The 13,615-nt window shown below is 40.9% G+C and overlaps 1 protein-coding gene across 3 annotated transcripts in view; it reads right to left on the bottom strand.

The window, feature by feature from the left end:
* Window positions 1-5,128: 5,128 nt before the first annotated feature.
* The window catches only part of irs1 (insulin receptor substrate 1), a 19,682-nt gene continuing 11,195 nt past the window's right edge, over window positions 5,129-13,615 (bottom strand). For 2 of the 3 annotated variants that reach the window (XM_053239641.1, XM_026943414.3), the window contains one exon: window positions 5,129-9,597. Coding sequence is in view for 2 of the 3 variants with exons in the window: in XM_026943414.3 (XP_026799215.2) it covers window positions 9,593-9,597 (5 nt within the window). In the remaining variant the exon portion in view is untranslated. The remainder of the gene's footprint in view (window positions 9,598-13,615) is intronic. The other variant, XM_053239642.1, reaches the window with a different exon arrangement.

The following is a 13,615-nucleotide window of genomic DNA, read 5'->3' on the forward strand; positions in this document are numbered from 1 at the left end:
ACTAGAGAGCTGTCTATGGGACAAAAGCAAGCCATTTTGAAGCTGGGAAAAAAGGGAAAATTGATCAGAGCCAGTGCACAAGCATTAGGCATAGCCAATACAGCAATTTGGAATGTCCTGAAAAAAGAAAGAAACCACTGGTGTTCTAACAACCAAAAATGGAAGAGCAGTTGATGAAACTTTGTAAGAGCTGTAAAAGAAAAACCCAAAAACAACAGTTAGTGACATCACCAACAACCTCCACAGGGCACGGGTGAAGGTGTCACAATCCACTGTTTGAAGAAGACTTTGAGAGCATAAAATATAGAGGCCATACCACAAGATGCAAACCTCTCATCAGCAGTAAGAAACAGAAGACCAGATTGGAATTCAAAAGAAATACAGAGATGAGCCACAAAAGTTCTGGAACCAAGATGAACCTCTACTAAAGTGATGGAAAGACCAAAGTGTGGAGAAAGAAAGGATCTGCTCATGATCCAAAACATAGAAGCTCATCAGTCAAGCATGGTGTAGGCAGTGTCATGGCTTGCGCTTGCATGGCTCACTAATCTTTATTGATGATGGAACTCATGATGGTAGCAACAGAATGAATTCAGAAGTCAACAGAAACAATCTGTCTGCCAGTTTACAGAGAAATGGATCCAATCTAATCGGGAGGAACTTCATCATGCAGCAAGACAACGACCCAAAACACGCTGACAACACAACAAAGCACTTCATTTGGGGAAAGGTGGAAGGTTTTAGGTTGGCCAAGTCCATCAGCAGACCTTAACCCAAATGAGCAACATTTCACCTCCTGAAGAGGAGACTGAAGGGAGAAACCCCCAAAACTAACAACAACTGAAAGAAGCTGCACTACAAGCCTGGAAAAGCATCACAAAAGAAGAATGCAACAGTTTGGTGATGTCAGTGGGTCACCGGCTTGAAGCGGTTATTGCAAGCAAGAGATACGCAACCAAATATTAAGTGTTACTTATTTTAGTTTACTTTAAGACTATCTGTTCCATTACTTTTGCTTGCCTAAAAATTGGGTGGTCTGCCACAAAGGATGTTTAACTCATCTAGATGTAAATATCAGGAAATGTTTCTGTCTCTCTTTCCCTTTCATATCTTCTCTTTAACCCAACCAAACCTCGCAAAACTTTCCAGCTTTTCTTTTCCTCTGTCTTCTATTTCCTTACTTCTCTCTCCTGCCCTTTGCTTTTTCCAAACACTGGCATTGCTAATTAATGCAGAACAAGTGGCATTTACAATAACAAAACTGAGATTAAGCTAGGGCTCCCAAGTCCTGGTTTGATCTTGAGCTTGAGGTTACTGACTGTGCAGAGTTTTCCATCTTCTCTCCATGTTTGCATGGGTTTCTTCCAGGCTTAGTGGATTGGCTATGCTAAATTGCCCGTCATTGTGTATTCTGCAGTAGACTGGTGTCACATCTGGGGTGAATTTCTTCCGCTTACACGCAGTGTTTCTGAGATAAGCTCCAGATCCACCATGACCCTGACCAGGGTAAAGCACTTACTGAAAAAGAATGAATGAGATTAAGCTGCTAGCTCTCCGTCGAACTGATCAGTGTAACCAAATTCCTGGAATGTTTCTTTAAATTTCCGCTGTGGGATGATTTTTTTTGTGCATTCATTTTCAGTAACTGCTTGATCCTGGTCAAGGTCATGGTCATGGAGCCTATCCCAGGAACACCAGGTGTCGGGAAGGAATACACCCTGGATTGTTTCGGCCAAGTTTCCCAGCCAGTGTGGGATGGGTGGCAACTGTACTACTGCCCAATGCTGGCACCAGAGCCAGACACATTTCTACTGCTGTAGATCACCTCAAACTCTGGACCTGTCTGATTCATCTTGGTGCTCTACTCCTGCTCTCCTCCTCCTGATTCTTGGGCATTTAGCTATCTTATGACTAACTTCTTGCTGCAGTGGGTAATTTCATAGACTTACATTTCCAATGATCCTCCATGCCTCTGCCGTGCTCATCCCAAGAATCTTAGTCATAATATATGACTAATACCAAACCTTCCAACACATGGAGCTCTGTTTGCTTTTCCTCTATTAGATTGTAAACTCACCAACAACTTTATTAGGACCACCTGTATGCCTGCTCATTCACCTAATTAGCCAATTATATGGCAGCCTCACGATGCAGAAAATCATTCAGATACAGGTCACAAGCTTCAAACATTAAATATCAGAATAGGGAAAAATGTGATCTCAGTATCTTTGACCATGGCATGGTTGTCTGTACCAAAAGGGCTGGTTTGAGTACTTCAGAAACTGCTGATCTCCTGGGATTTTCACAGAAAGGTGCCATCCAGTAAGCGGTGGTTCTAGGGGCACTAGTGCAGGCTGACAGGAAATATATGGTAACTCAAATAACCGCTCTTTACAACTGTGGTGAGAAGAAAAGCAGCTCGGAATGCACAACATATAGAACCTTGAAGTGGATGGGCTGCAAAAGCAGAAGACCACATCGGATTCTACTCCTGTCAGCTGAGAACAGGAATCTGAGGCTACGGTGGGCACAGGCTCACCGAAACTGGATAGTTGAAGATTAGAAAAACATCATCGGGTTTTTTTCCAATCTTAAACTGTTTCAGTGAACCTGTGCCCACTGTATCCTCAACCTCAGGCAGTATTTCCTTACCACTGTTGCCTCTGGCTTGCTCAGTAGGGATCTAAATCTACATCCGGATTTCTGTAAAGCTGAATTTTTAGCCATCTTCCTGGAGACTGTAGCTCTGGAAAAGCCATTTTGAATATTTGGCACATGGGGATCGTTTAAAAGCACTGTCTGTCTTAAAAAAAAAGTCTCCTGGACTTTTAATGAGAGACTTGGGCCACATTCTTGACATTCTTATCACTCAGCCTCCAGGTTACCTGTAAACATTCTGTAAACAGGTGTGTGTGTGTGTGTGTGTGTGTGTGTGTGTCTGTGGGAAGATGTTTGGCGGGACTTCAAAGGGTATGACTGGGACCTGATATAAAAAAGCATTCTTCTGGAACAGAATACAGACTAAATGGTTCCTTAAGTGCAAAAATTCATAAACTACCAAGCACAGGTAAATCAAATTGCGGGAATGATAGTTTGCTCTTACCTGTAATCATCGGGTCCGTCATGTTGCTGCATGTTTTCTGCTGCATTTCTTTCCTCCTTTAGTATTAGTTTCTGTGTGATTTGTGATTACCTTTCAAACACTGAGAATTCACAACATGAGAAATGATTTATAGGGGAATGAGGGCCCTTGTTCAGGGCTAGGAGATGCTTCAGCCAGTCAGCAGGGCTCATGCAGGATACCTGGTCCAGGTGTGCAAATGCTATAGGTGCTATAAGTGGGGCTGTATATCCACATAGCTGGCTAAAGCACCTCAGTTCTCCTTTAACTAAAACCATCATAAAGTGCATCTGTAACATGTTGGACCACCACGAGCTTCCAGGACAGCTTCAGTGTGCCTTGGTGTGGATCTGTACTGATGGAGTGAACACAGTTCTTTCAAAAGACATGCCAAAACTCAAGTCAGTTTGTTTCCTGCTCCTGTTTTATTTGTGACCATGTGCTCTCCATTAGGGGGAGTTGGTTTGGGTTGTGATGAGAATTGGTTGTAGCTACATATAGCTTCTAAAACTAACTAATCAGGCTGTTTGACTGACCTGTTATGTGCTAGGCTTTGTACTAGCTTCAGTGGCAAATTAGCAAAGCAAGCTAATACAGCTGTACACCATCACTAGCTACAAGCTTCATTCGAGGTCCACACTATGTATTAAACCATACTCAAACATCATCATCTGTACATAGTGGAGAACAAGGGAGCAAGTTTCCTGTACTTTAAACTGCATAAACACCATGTGTAGTTCATTAAATATATAATTTAGATCCATCATATTTTTACTTCACTGGCTCGTTGTAGATGTTGGTGTTTTTCAAGTCCTTGGTGCTTGTTTTCTGAGTAACTGATTACATTTTGCCCACAAGGAGCAATTTGCAGTACCTGATCACTACAGTCAGCCACTGAAAAGTGCCAGGTGATATGATCTGTTTTTCACTCTGCAGGTTCCACAACCTTCATGAACTGGCTGCAGACTCAGCTCTACAGCGAGCATTGATGCAGAAACACCCTCAGTGCTCTCCTGAAAGTGTGTCTATAAGTATATTCAGTTTTCACCGTGTGCAGAGATGACTGATGACACATCAATTGTCCTCACCGACATGTTCCTCTGTTCCAAGTCTTATAAAATTGTACAATTTGTAGTTTCCCTGACTAATGTTCGCAGGACCCCTGAGCACTAGCACTTGTTCCAATTGGCTGGCGTCGCATCTCTTTGTTATTTATACAACTTAATACCAAAGCAGTGCTGAATTTCTCTAACATACTGAAACTCTGACAGCAGTTCCGTCTGCAACGTTATCATTTCAACAGTAACGTCACACACATGGACTCATACGGCGGACACTCCACATGAACAGATTACAATTTGTGTATAATTGTTGATACGGTGAAGTTTCGCATAAGGAGATGTTTATCGAACATTTTTGAAGGAGTCTCCAGTGTCAGCGTTTTGTAACAGTCAGAAGTAAAGCTGTAACTTTCATCACGGGAAAGTCTCCAGGACAGAGTGGTTCTAGTCCTTAATGTTAATAATTTGTATGCCTGAAATATATTTTAAACAGGAAGGAAGGTATTAAAGAAAAACTATTTGACATTTGACCTTGCTTACTTTTAATGCAACTATAAACAGATAAAAAGTAAAACTAAATTATGAGTATTGGCAAATTTCTGTGGTACTTTGGGACGAAGAACTTCAGGGTGGTAGCAGCGACTCCGCTTCGCATCAGGCCACATCACACCACCTCACTGTTGATTATTTTCCTATAACAGCATGCACCCAGATTTATTTTTTTTTCTTTTCATTTCTGATTATTGCAGCACTGGTATCAATCAGTATGGGCTACTTTAACTACTGCCTCACTTGGAGGCCACTTTGGATTAAACTTTTGAATTTAGGCCACAATTCCTGACCTGCACTTTAAAACTGTGAACATTATTATTAAAAAATACTTCTACTGCTCCACTTGCCATGGACTTGGCTGACATGTTTAAAAAAAGTAGGGAAATAAACACCATGAAGAGACAATTTTCTACTTTATTACATGAGATTTTGAAAAAGCTTCCATTCTCCTAAATAAAAGGGAAGCGAGGTTAGGGAGGGTATACACAGGCCTCGCTTTAACGCTGGTGTGCGTTTGCACATGTCCATTTCTATAATGTTCCAGCCATTCGTTCATTCACACATTCCTTCAGGAGAACAGCAAAAAAAGTATTTGTTAGACCATGCACTCTTTCAATGGTCCACTCATCAAATGTGTGTTACTAATTATTATTTTTATTTATTTTTCACAATACAATATATACAGGTTAGGGTGTAGATTGGCCATGTACAACTTGGCAATTTGAGCGTTCACTCAGGTTCTGAAGAGACATCAAAGTTCCCAGAGCAGGTTATATCTGCACTTGTTAGGTAAGTACCATTTTTGTTTTTTGTTTTTCTCCAAAAATTGAACCCTTTCCCCCCAAAAATGAACAGATTATACAAGAGTTTGCAGCTTTAAACAGACACTTAAGATCAGAAGACATTTCCAAATCCCATGTCAACTGAATATCAAGGCACAAGGCAAAAAAAACAAAAAAAGAAATGTTAAATACACAAAATACACAAATTACAAGTGGCACATTTATATTCAATAATTTACAGATTGTTCTCGATGTATTTTTGTCCGATCAGCAGCAAGTGTGACACTTTGAGACCTTTTTTTTTTTTTTTTTTGATCAGTTTTCTCTTAATTCTTGCAGACATGACACGGAGAGCATGTCACAGGAAAGATTTTTATGCAAAAATAAAATGAAATAAAAAAAATAAAATAAATAAGATCTTTAAAAAAAAAAAAAAAAAAAAAGTTGCAAACAAATGTACTGGCTTCCAAGGTTTAACAGCAACGCACTGTAAATCGCAGACTGGTATTGCAACACTTCTACTGCAGGTTCAGTCAACAATGCTCGGGTATAAACTGCTAGATAGCCTGCGTATAAATTAAAAAGTATCAAAAGTACCATTTGTTCGTTTGCAAGTTTCTGAATGGACTTGATTGAGAAATGTATTCCCAAAAAAAAAATTACAATTTTACAAATAAAATATAACAGTGAACAAACACTCCCATGCTAGCGATGACCATTAGGTCACCTTTATCCACAAAGCAATCATGTGACAAACTTTATGCCCCATTTCGGGCGTCATGTTCACTGCAGTGGTTGTAGGACACAGGTTCCTAACCCTTGGAGTCCTGGTGTTACTGCACATTTTAGTGTTTTTCCTGCTTATGAAACACTGCCTGTTTTGAAGTGGGGGTGTTAGACCAGGGAAAATGCTAAAATGTACAGGACAGGGGGGTTCTCTAGGATTCCAGTGGACAGGAACGTGTTTCAGGGGATGCAAAACAGATTTCAAAACCATAAAGCGATCTACACGTACACACAGATAACCCGATTCTGTTGAATGCAGTGCTATCTTGCGAACCTTGAAATGCGTTTCGTACCGATTGCATTTTTTAAGCGTGCAAGAATGGACAGACCGGCGTGACCAAATGAACGCCACCGAAACGAGTTCAGTTGTGGCGCAGAGTATAATTACAGGCCACCTAACACACTACACCTTCGCCCGGAAGTGTAAACCTCGAACACTACAGCCGAGCTGTGGAAAAGGTACGAGACGAGTGATATGATTGACCTTATCCAACCATTTTTGTGCGCTTATATGAAGGAAAATTGCACATGGCTTTTTGGATTACGCCATCATGCCCTTGTGTCATATAGCAGCGATCGTGTAGGTAGTTGTGGTTGCCTAGGGTCCTGAAAGTATAAATGTGAAATCATTTTGACCTGAAGAGTATCTACTGTATCAGATATAGTACCTTAAACAGCGGCTCCTCAGAGTAGTCTGAAAGCGTAAAGAGCGAGGAATAACGACACTTTGGAAATAAAACAACCCTTGGAAAGGAAAGTAGACGTAAAGTGGGTCACAGTGTGAATGTGTGTTGGCATTGTGTATGGTTCATTGCGTCACAGTGTGTCAAGGGTGGACAAATCAGTAGACCAGGACAATGTCCGAGTTTTTTTTTTTATGTAGTTACCAGGCAAATAGGTTCAACAACCAGAAAAAAGAAAAAAAAAAGAAAACCTTTTCATTTGATATGTTTAAATACTGTATGATGCGCTTCATGATGATGTAACTATAGCGGACTCTAATCATTCTACTCTACTCTACTCACCACCTGGTGTGCTACACGCTTTAGCCGAGACGATATAATGTTTTTACTGTGGATTATTTAGCATGCACGGATGACAGACAAAGCCATCATACAAGCCACCATGCAGTTGCACATTTTGAAAATAAAGACGCTAGTGAGACTCAAATAAAATAATTTATGTGTAATGCGAGGACAGAGCACTAAGACTCCTAGCTGAAACTTTAGGCCTCATTTATCAATTTTTAGTAAATTTCAGTAAATGTGTAAATGTTTTCGTCGGCTAACAATTAACTAAAAAATTCCCACCCAATTTTAAGTTTTGCCGATTTTCTTCTAACTCTTGTATATATGTTGATCGATGCCAAAAACCTGTAAAGAACCAAGCGTGTTCATGGCACAGTTGATTTACGTTTAGTGACGCCCACAATACTCCATAAAAGGCAAAAATCTGAAAACGGTAAAATGACAACTAAACAGTGAAAGAGCTCGTTCCAGTAATGCAGCTCAGCCACTGCAGCTACTATAGAGGCACACATGAACTCTTCCTGTTTTTATTGGGTTCTATTACTTTTGTCCTGATTAATTGGCTTGTCTTGTTTTAATTTCTGGACTTGTTTTGGATTGCTTTGTATGAGGTCATTAATATGAAATGACAGAGTTTCACAAAATATTCATTAAATGTGTGTAATGGAAATAAACAAGCAACTTAAACCTGACAATCCATATAAAATTGCAGAAAGTATATGATTTTGATGGTGATCAATTGAGATTCATATTATTTAATCTCCTTATACGCAAACTTGAGGAAAGATACGAACGTTTTTCTTGAATTTCTTGTGTAAATGCTCCTGTGAACGATTTATGCATAAATTTGTTATATTGATATACACATTTGTCTGTATTAATGCACTTAACTAGCTACCTAGCTCGCCATACGTTATTATACTAGCTTAGCTACCACTTATCCTAGTTCTTTAGGTTCACATGGAACTGAGCAGCACACTGGAGCTTTTACTTGCCTGGTGCGCTGGCTAATGAATTTATGATTTGTCCACCCGTGATGTATGTATTTGGTATTCGAACTTTGCCAGATCTGGTATAAAAACACAACTGCAGTACCATTTGGGAGAAACTGGATACCATGAAACATGAGCACTGTATTATTAGAAGATGAACACACAATTAGAAGATCACATCTCTGTACCTGTATTATCTAACACCTGTACCATCACTGACATAAATACTATTAAATATTACTACAGGCATTAAGAAGTAAAAGCACCGCTGGAGCAAATATCCTGTACTGCTGTTTACTAAAGGTTTGTACCACATCGCTAACACTGCATCAATGTCGAGCTGTGCTGCAGAAGAACTAGAGAGTGAGGAGGTCTGAAGAGTGAAGCCAGACGAGTAAAATCTCAAGCAACGTACTGATCTAAGATCAACTCAAACGTACGCGTACAACCACAGCGCTGTCGAACTCTCTTATCTGACTGGTGTTGACTAATGTCACTCCACTTAGTAAAAGGCTAACAATAAACGGATTAAAGAAAACGTGCTGTTATTTAACGTTTGATATGGTGAAGCTTTCTGTATGGTGATGTTTAACATTTTCTGGGAAGGAGTCTCCAGTTCCAGCACTTTGTTTGCGGTCAGTACGTTTTCCGCTTACGTCAGCGCGAGAGTGTTGCGGACCAATGACTTTGTACCTTATGGTTCTTCAGTAAAAGTGAAGAGAGAGGGACTGCTGAGGGAAAGTACGTTTATAGCTACTATAATGTAACTGGTAATGTACCAGTCTTGCAGACTTTCTACATTACTATTAATGGATATAAAGTACGACGAGTTCATTAATAAATTACAATTTGTAATCGCTGACAAGTTTCTGTGGTAGAAGAGGAATAAAACACTTCAAATAATCACACCACTCCGTCGTGTTTAATTCCTTACTTGTTAAGCAATGAAAAGGCAGCGAGCTGATTCTTGATCAGTACTGTCACTCTGAGGTTAAATCATGTGACCCCAGGCCCTGAGGACTCCAGGATTCATGAGAACTGCAGATCTGTGAAGGCCAGCATTCTGGAAGGTCCGAGTGTGCAGCGTGAGGTCCCGGTTATAGGTGAGAAGAAGCTGAGGTCCGGCTTGATCAGGTTGATGGAGTATCAGTGAATTCCAACATTTGGTTTATTACAGGCAGAGAGAGAGAGAGAGAGAGAGAGAGAGAGAGAGAGAGAGAGAGAGAGAGAGAGAGAGAACGCTTGATGGGTCGTGAGATGTATCTGCTTTTCATTCTGTGGGCGAGAAACAGAAAAAGGAGAGAGAAATCAGTCAGAGATGAACACATAACACTGCAGTGACACTGGGCATCGTTTAATCAGGTGTTTCAGTACAGCTGTGTGGAAATTTTGAGTCTTGGCTGGGCTCCTCCAAATGGCGCAACAGAAAAGCGTTCGCCTTACGATCCAGAGATCACGAGTTGCCACAGTCATCTGTGGCCGGGAGCCAAGAGAGCAAAATTGGTTGTGCTCCCTGGGTGGGAGGGGCATACTCTCTCTCCCCTGTCAGTCGCAGCAACACTAGCCAATCGTGGGCGTCTGTGAGCTCATGTATGCAGAAGAGGGCGGATAGCGCTTTCCTCAGAGTGCGTTTCCCTGCCATGTGATGCAGCACCTTCAAAACTACACATCTCTAAAGATGTTTTATTAACTCTTCTCATAGTCTTTCCTAACTTTAATTACATTATATTAAGCTAAAAAAATAGAATATTAAATGGATAACCGTTTACTATAACAAAAAATATATATATATATATAATATATATATATATATATATATATATATATATATATATATATATATATATAAAATCATAGAAACAAGAGAAAAGGAAAGGTTTTGGAACAGTGGGATGCTCGTGCAAACACACACACACACACACACCATCAGTGTGTATGCAGTAATATCATACAGTGTTCTGGTGATCATTAGGAATACCTGTTCCCCTGCTCATTCATGCAAAAACAATCAGCCAATCATGTGGCATTAACACAATGCATAAAATCATGAACACACAGGACAAGAGCTTCAGTTAATATTCACGCCAGACACCAAAAACTGAAGAACTGAAGACTGAAAAGAAAAGAAAAAAATCTCTTGTTCTTTTTTACAGTCTTCAACTGTCCAGTTTCAGTGAGTCTGTGTCCAGGGTAGCCTCAGATTCCTGGACCTGGCTGACAGGAGTGTGTTCTTCCGTGGTTGTAAAGAGTGCTTATTGATTTTTCTTTTTTTACTCAGACACAATTGTACGTTATTTTGTGTGCTTGAATCAGCACGTGTTTCTACATGTCTTTGATGGATCAGGTCCAGTGACACTAGTTTGTTAATGTTGTTTTTGTCTTTGTGTTCTGATAGTGGATTCTTGTGTTATGTAGACATATTCATGATGTTTTGATAGTTGTGGCTTGGATATGAAATGAACTGCTTGAACCTAGAACAGAGTAGTACTTAGACTGGAGTGGAGAAAAACACCCTCACATTGGTACACAGGAATTCCAGTCCTAGGCAATGTGTATGTGCTTGTAAATGTCAGTCCACATAGGCTGGATGACATGAATTAACCAGATCTATTTCTGCTGACAGAGACACGGCTTGGCTAGTTAGCGATCTACGAGATGAACATGATCTGTTTGAGCAGAGCGTACACACGAGGAGTTGTGAGAACTGGACAGACTGAAGGACTAAAGTGCTGCTGCATCACTCTCGTTTAGATAGAGATGAATTCTCACTGGCACTACGAGCAGTAGGAAGTCAAACAGCACTGAGGGCGAGGTACGACATTTTTAACCAAAGTTCAAATAGACCAATAAATCATAATTATAATTATATAGGTGAATATGCAATTTGCTCAGGTTGGATTTTTCCTTCAAGTGTCACTCCATCTGATCAGTCGACTGAGTGTTGGCGGATTGAGTGCTACAGCAGCTGCAAATCTATCCCAAACTGCAGGAAAAGCAAAAACACAGAGTACCTGTGTTGAGAATGAGGTGCACTCACACCATGACGCACTAGAGCAAAGCTGTAGGAGGGATGTGGGGCCCATGGTGGTGGTGGAGGTATCATTAGTGATCATTAGGGCCTAAAAGGAGGAGGCATGTTTGTTTATCCTGGTGGAAGTACAGCTGCAGTGGGCCCCAGCATGGAGAAAAACAGCCTCATCTCCAAGGAGGAGGAGGATGAAGGCAAGCCACACAGCATGTTTCAGCAAGCGGGACATCATAGGGGCTTTAACAGTAAGTGTGTTTCCATTACGGTGGAACTATATATAAAAAATTCAGTTTGTTTTATTCGCCAGGAAACGTAACTGACTAGGCTAAAGAGGTAACATAATTTAATAACATACAGCAAGCTAGGTAGCTAGTTAAGTGCATTAATGCAGACTAAGGGAAATAAACAAGTGTATGAATTCCTGGGAAGATGGCGACCCTGTGTAGCCATTTTGTTTTCCTCTCCTGATAAAGTTTCTAACGTAGCACATCACTTTTGCAACCTTGACAAAAACAAGACTCGGTCTATGGCATTTCGGCTTTGATACACAAGCCAAGAAAGATATAATTCACATATTGCTAGCAGGTTTATTTTCTTTTAATGTGTTTAACCGCAAAAGTTATATTACGGATTTGCACTGCATTTTATCCTGCTCAGGTTCATCAGTGTTTCAATGTACACGACATGGCCAAAAGTATGTGGACACCTGAGTACTGAGCATCCCAGTCCAAAACTATGGACATTAATTCCCCTCTGCTGCTATAACAGCCTCCACTCTTCTGAGAAGGCTTTCCGCTAGATTTCGGGACATGGCTGTGGGGATTTGCCCATTCAAGACGTTGGGCACTGACATCCGACAAGAACGCCTGGCGCAAAGGTGATGTTCCAGTTCATCCCAAAGGTGTTCAGTGGGGTCGAGGTCAGGGTTCTGTGCAGGCCACTCAAGTTCTTCCACACTAAACCTTTATGGCTGTCTTTATGGACCTCACTTATGCACAGGGGCTTTATCATGCTGGAACTGGATGGACCCCTTATATCCAGTGAAAGAAAATCTTAATACTAATGCATACAAATATATTCTAGACAACTGCGTGTTTCCAACTTGGTGGCAACAGTTTGGGGAGAACCTCCATATAAGTGTGATAGTCAGGTGTCCAAATACTTTTGGCCATACAGTGTACCTGCGTGTTCCTGATTCTGAAAAGACGGTCCGTCACCCATGCGCACTAATCAATCCACCTAGTAAAAACTGTTCGTCGTTTATTTGTTTAATTGGGTTTAATTGGGTTATTTTTTTCTTTGGTTGAAGATCCTACCACCAGGCAACCAGGAATAAAAAAAAATAGCTCAGACAGTAAATCTACTTGATTTCGGGTGAGTGTAAAACCTTTTTTAATAATATTTTGTCATATCTGAGCTCTTGGTGCTTACACATGCCTCAGCTCAAAGCATGGAGTGAGCAAAGCTGAGGAAAGTGGACTAGGCCTCATCTGAGAGCCAGAGAAGTAGTGGTTTCAGTGAAACCTCATCTATAAATACAGCGGCGTAACGAGGCACCCTCGGTGCGGAAAAACATGAAAGTCTACCTCACATCCTCGCGGCGAGCGCTTTTATAGGAGCCACCGTCTTTAGAGGCGCCCTCCTCTTTACTTAGAAAACCAGTGAGCTGGAGGAAATTGCAGAGGGCGAAATTAAAAGCTGCCGCGCTGTGCAAACACGCCGTGAGGGAAGGGAAAGGGAAACGCCACTCAGAACACCGCTCCGCCTCCAAATCCACATAAAATGGCACGATCCAAACAAGACGGCTGGAATTCTCGGAAGAGCCTCTTTGAACAGATAGACAACCGTTAATCACATTTCCCTGCACCTTTATTGTGCTCTGTATTCAGTGATGCAAAACAAAGTTCAGTGAACGGAGATCAGTCATAACCTGTGACACATCACGGATTTACAGATTTGTTTTAATATATTGCAAGAAAAAGCTTAGTCACTGTAACTGCAATAGGCTGTTTCTGTCCCAACTGCATAGCCAGAATCAATACACTCTCTCAAAGGCAAGAACATTTCCAGGCTCAGGTGGACAAATCAATAGGCCCTTTGCCTGGGACTTCTGATGATTCTCCCTTGCAGAAAAAAAGAAAAACTGTGCAGAACACAGACACAAAAAAAAAAAGTATTAAAAATGGAAATTAATTGAAATGACTGACAGATGACTTGCGGTGCAGTTGGGACCAGCTGCAGGAACATTTTTATAACATTGTGTTT

Source organism: Pangasianodon hypophthalmus, chromosome 14 (assembly GCF_027358585.1).
Source record: "Pangasianodon hypophthalmus isolate fPanHyp1 chromosome 14, fPanHyp1.pri, whole genome shotgun sequence".
In the NCBI taxonomy this organism is placed as follows: domain Eukaryota; kingdom Metazoa; phylum Chordata; class Actinopteri; order Siluriformes; family Pangasiidae; genus Pangasianodon; species Pangasianodon hypophthalmus.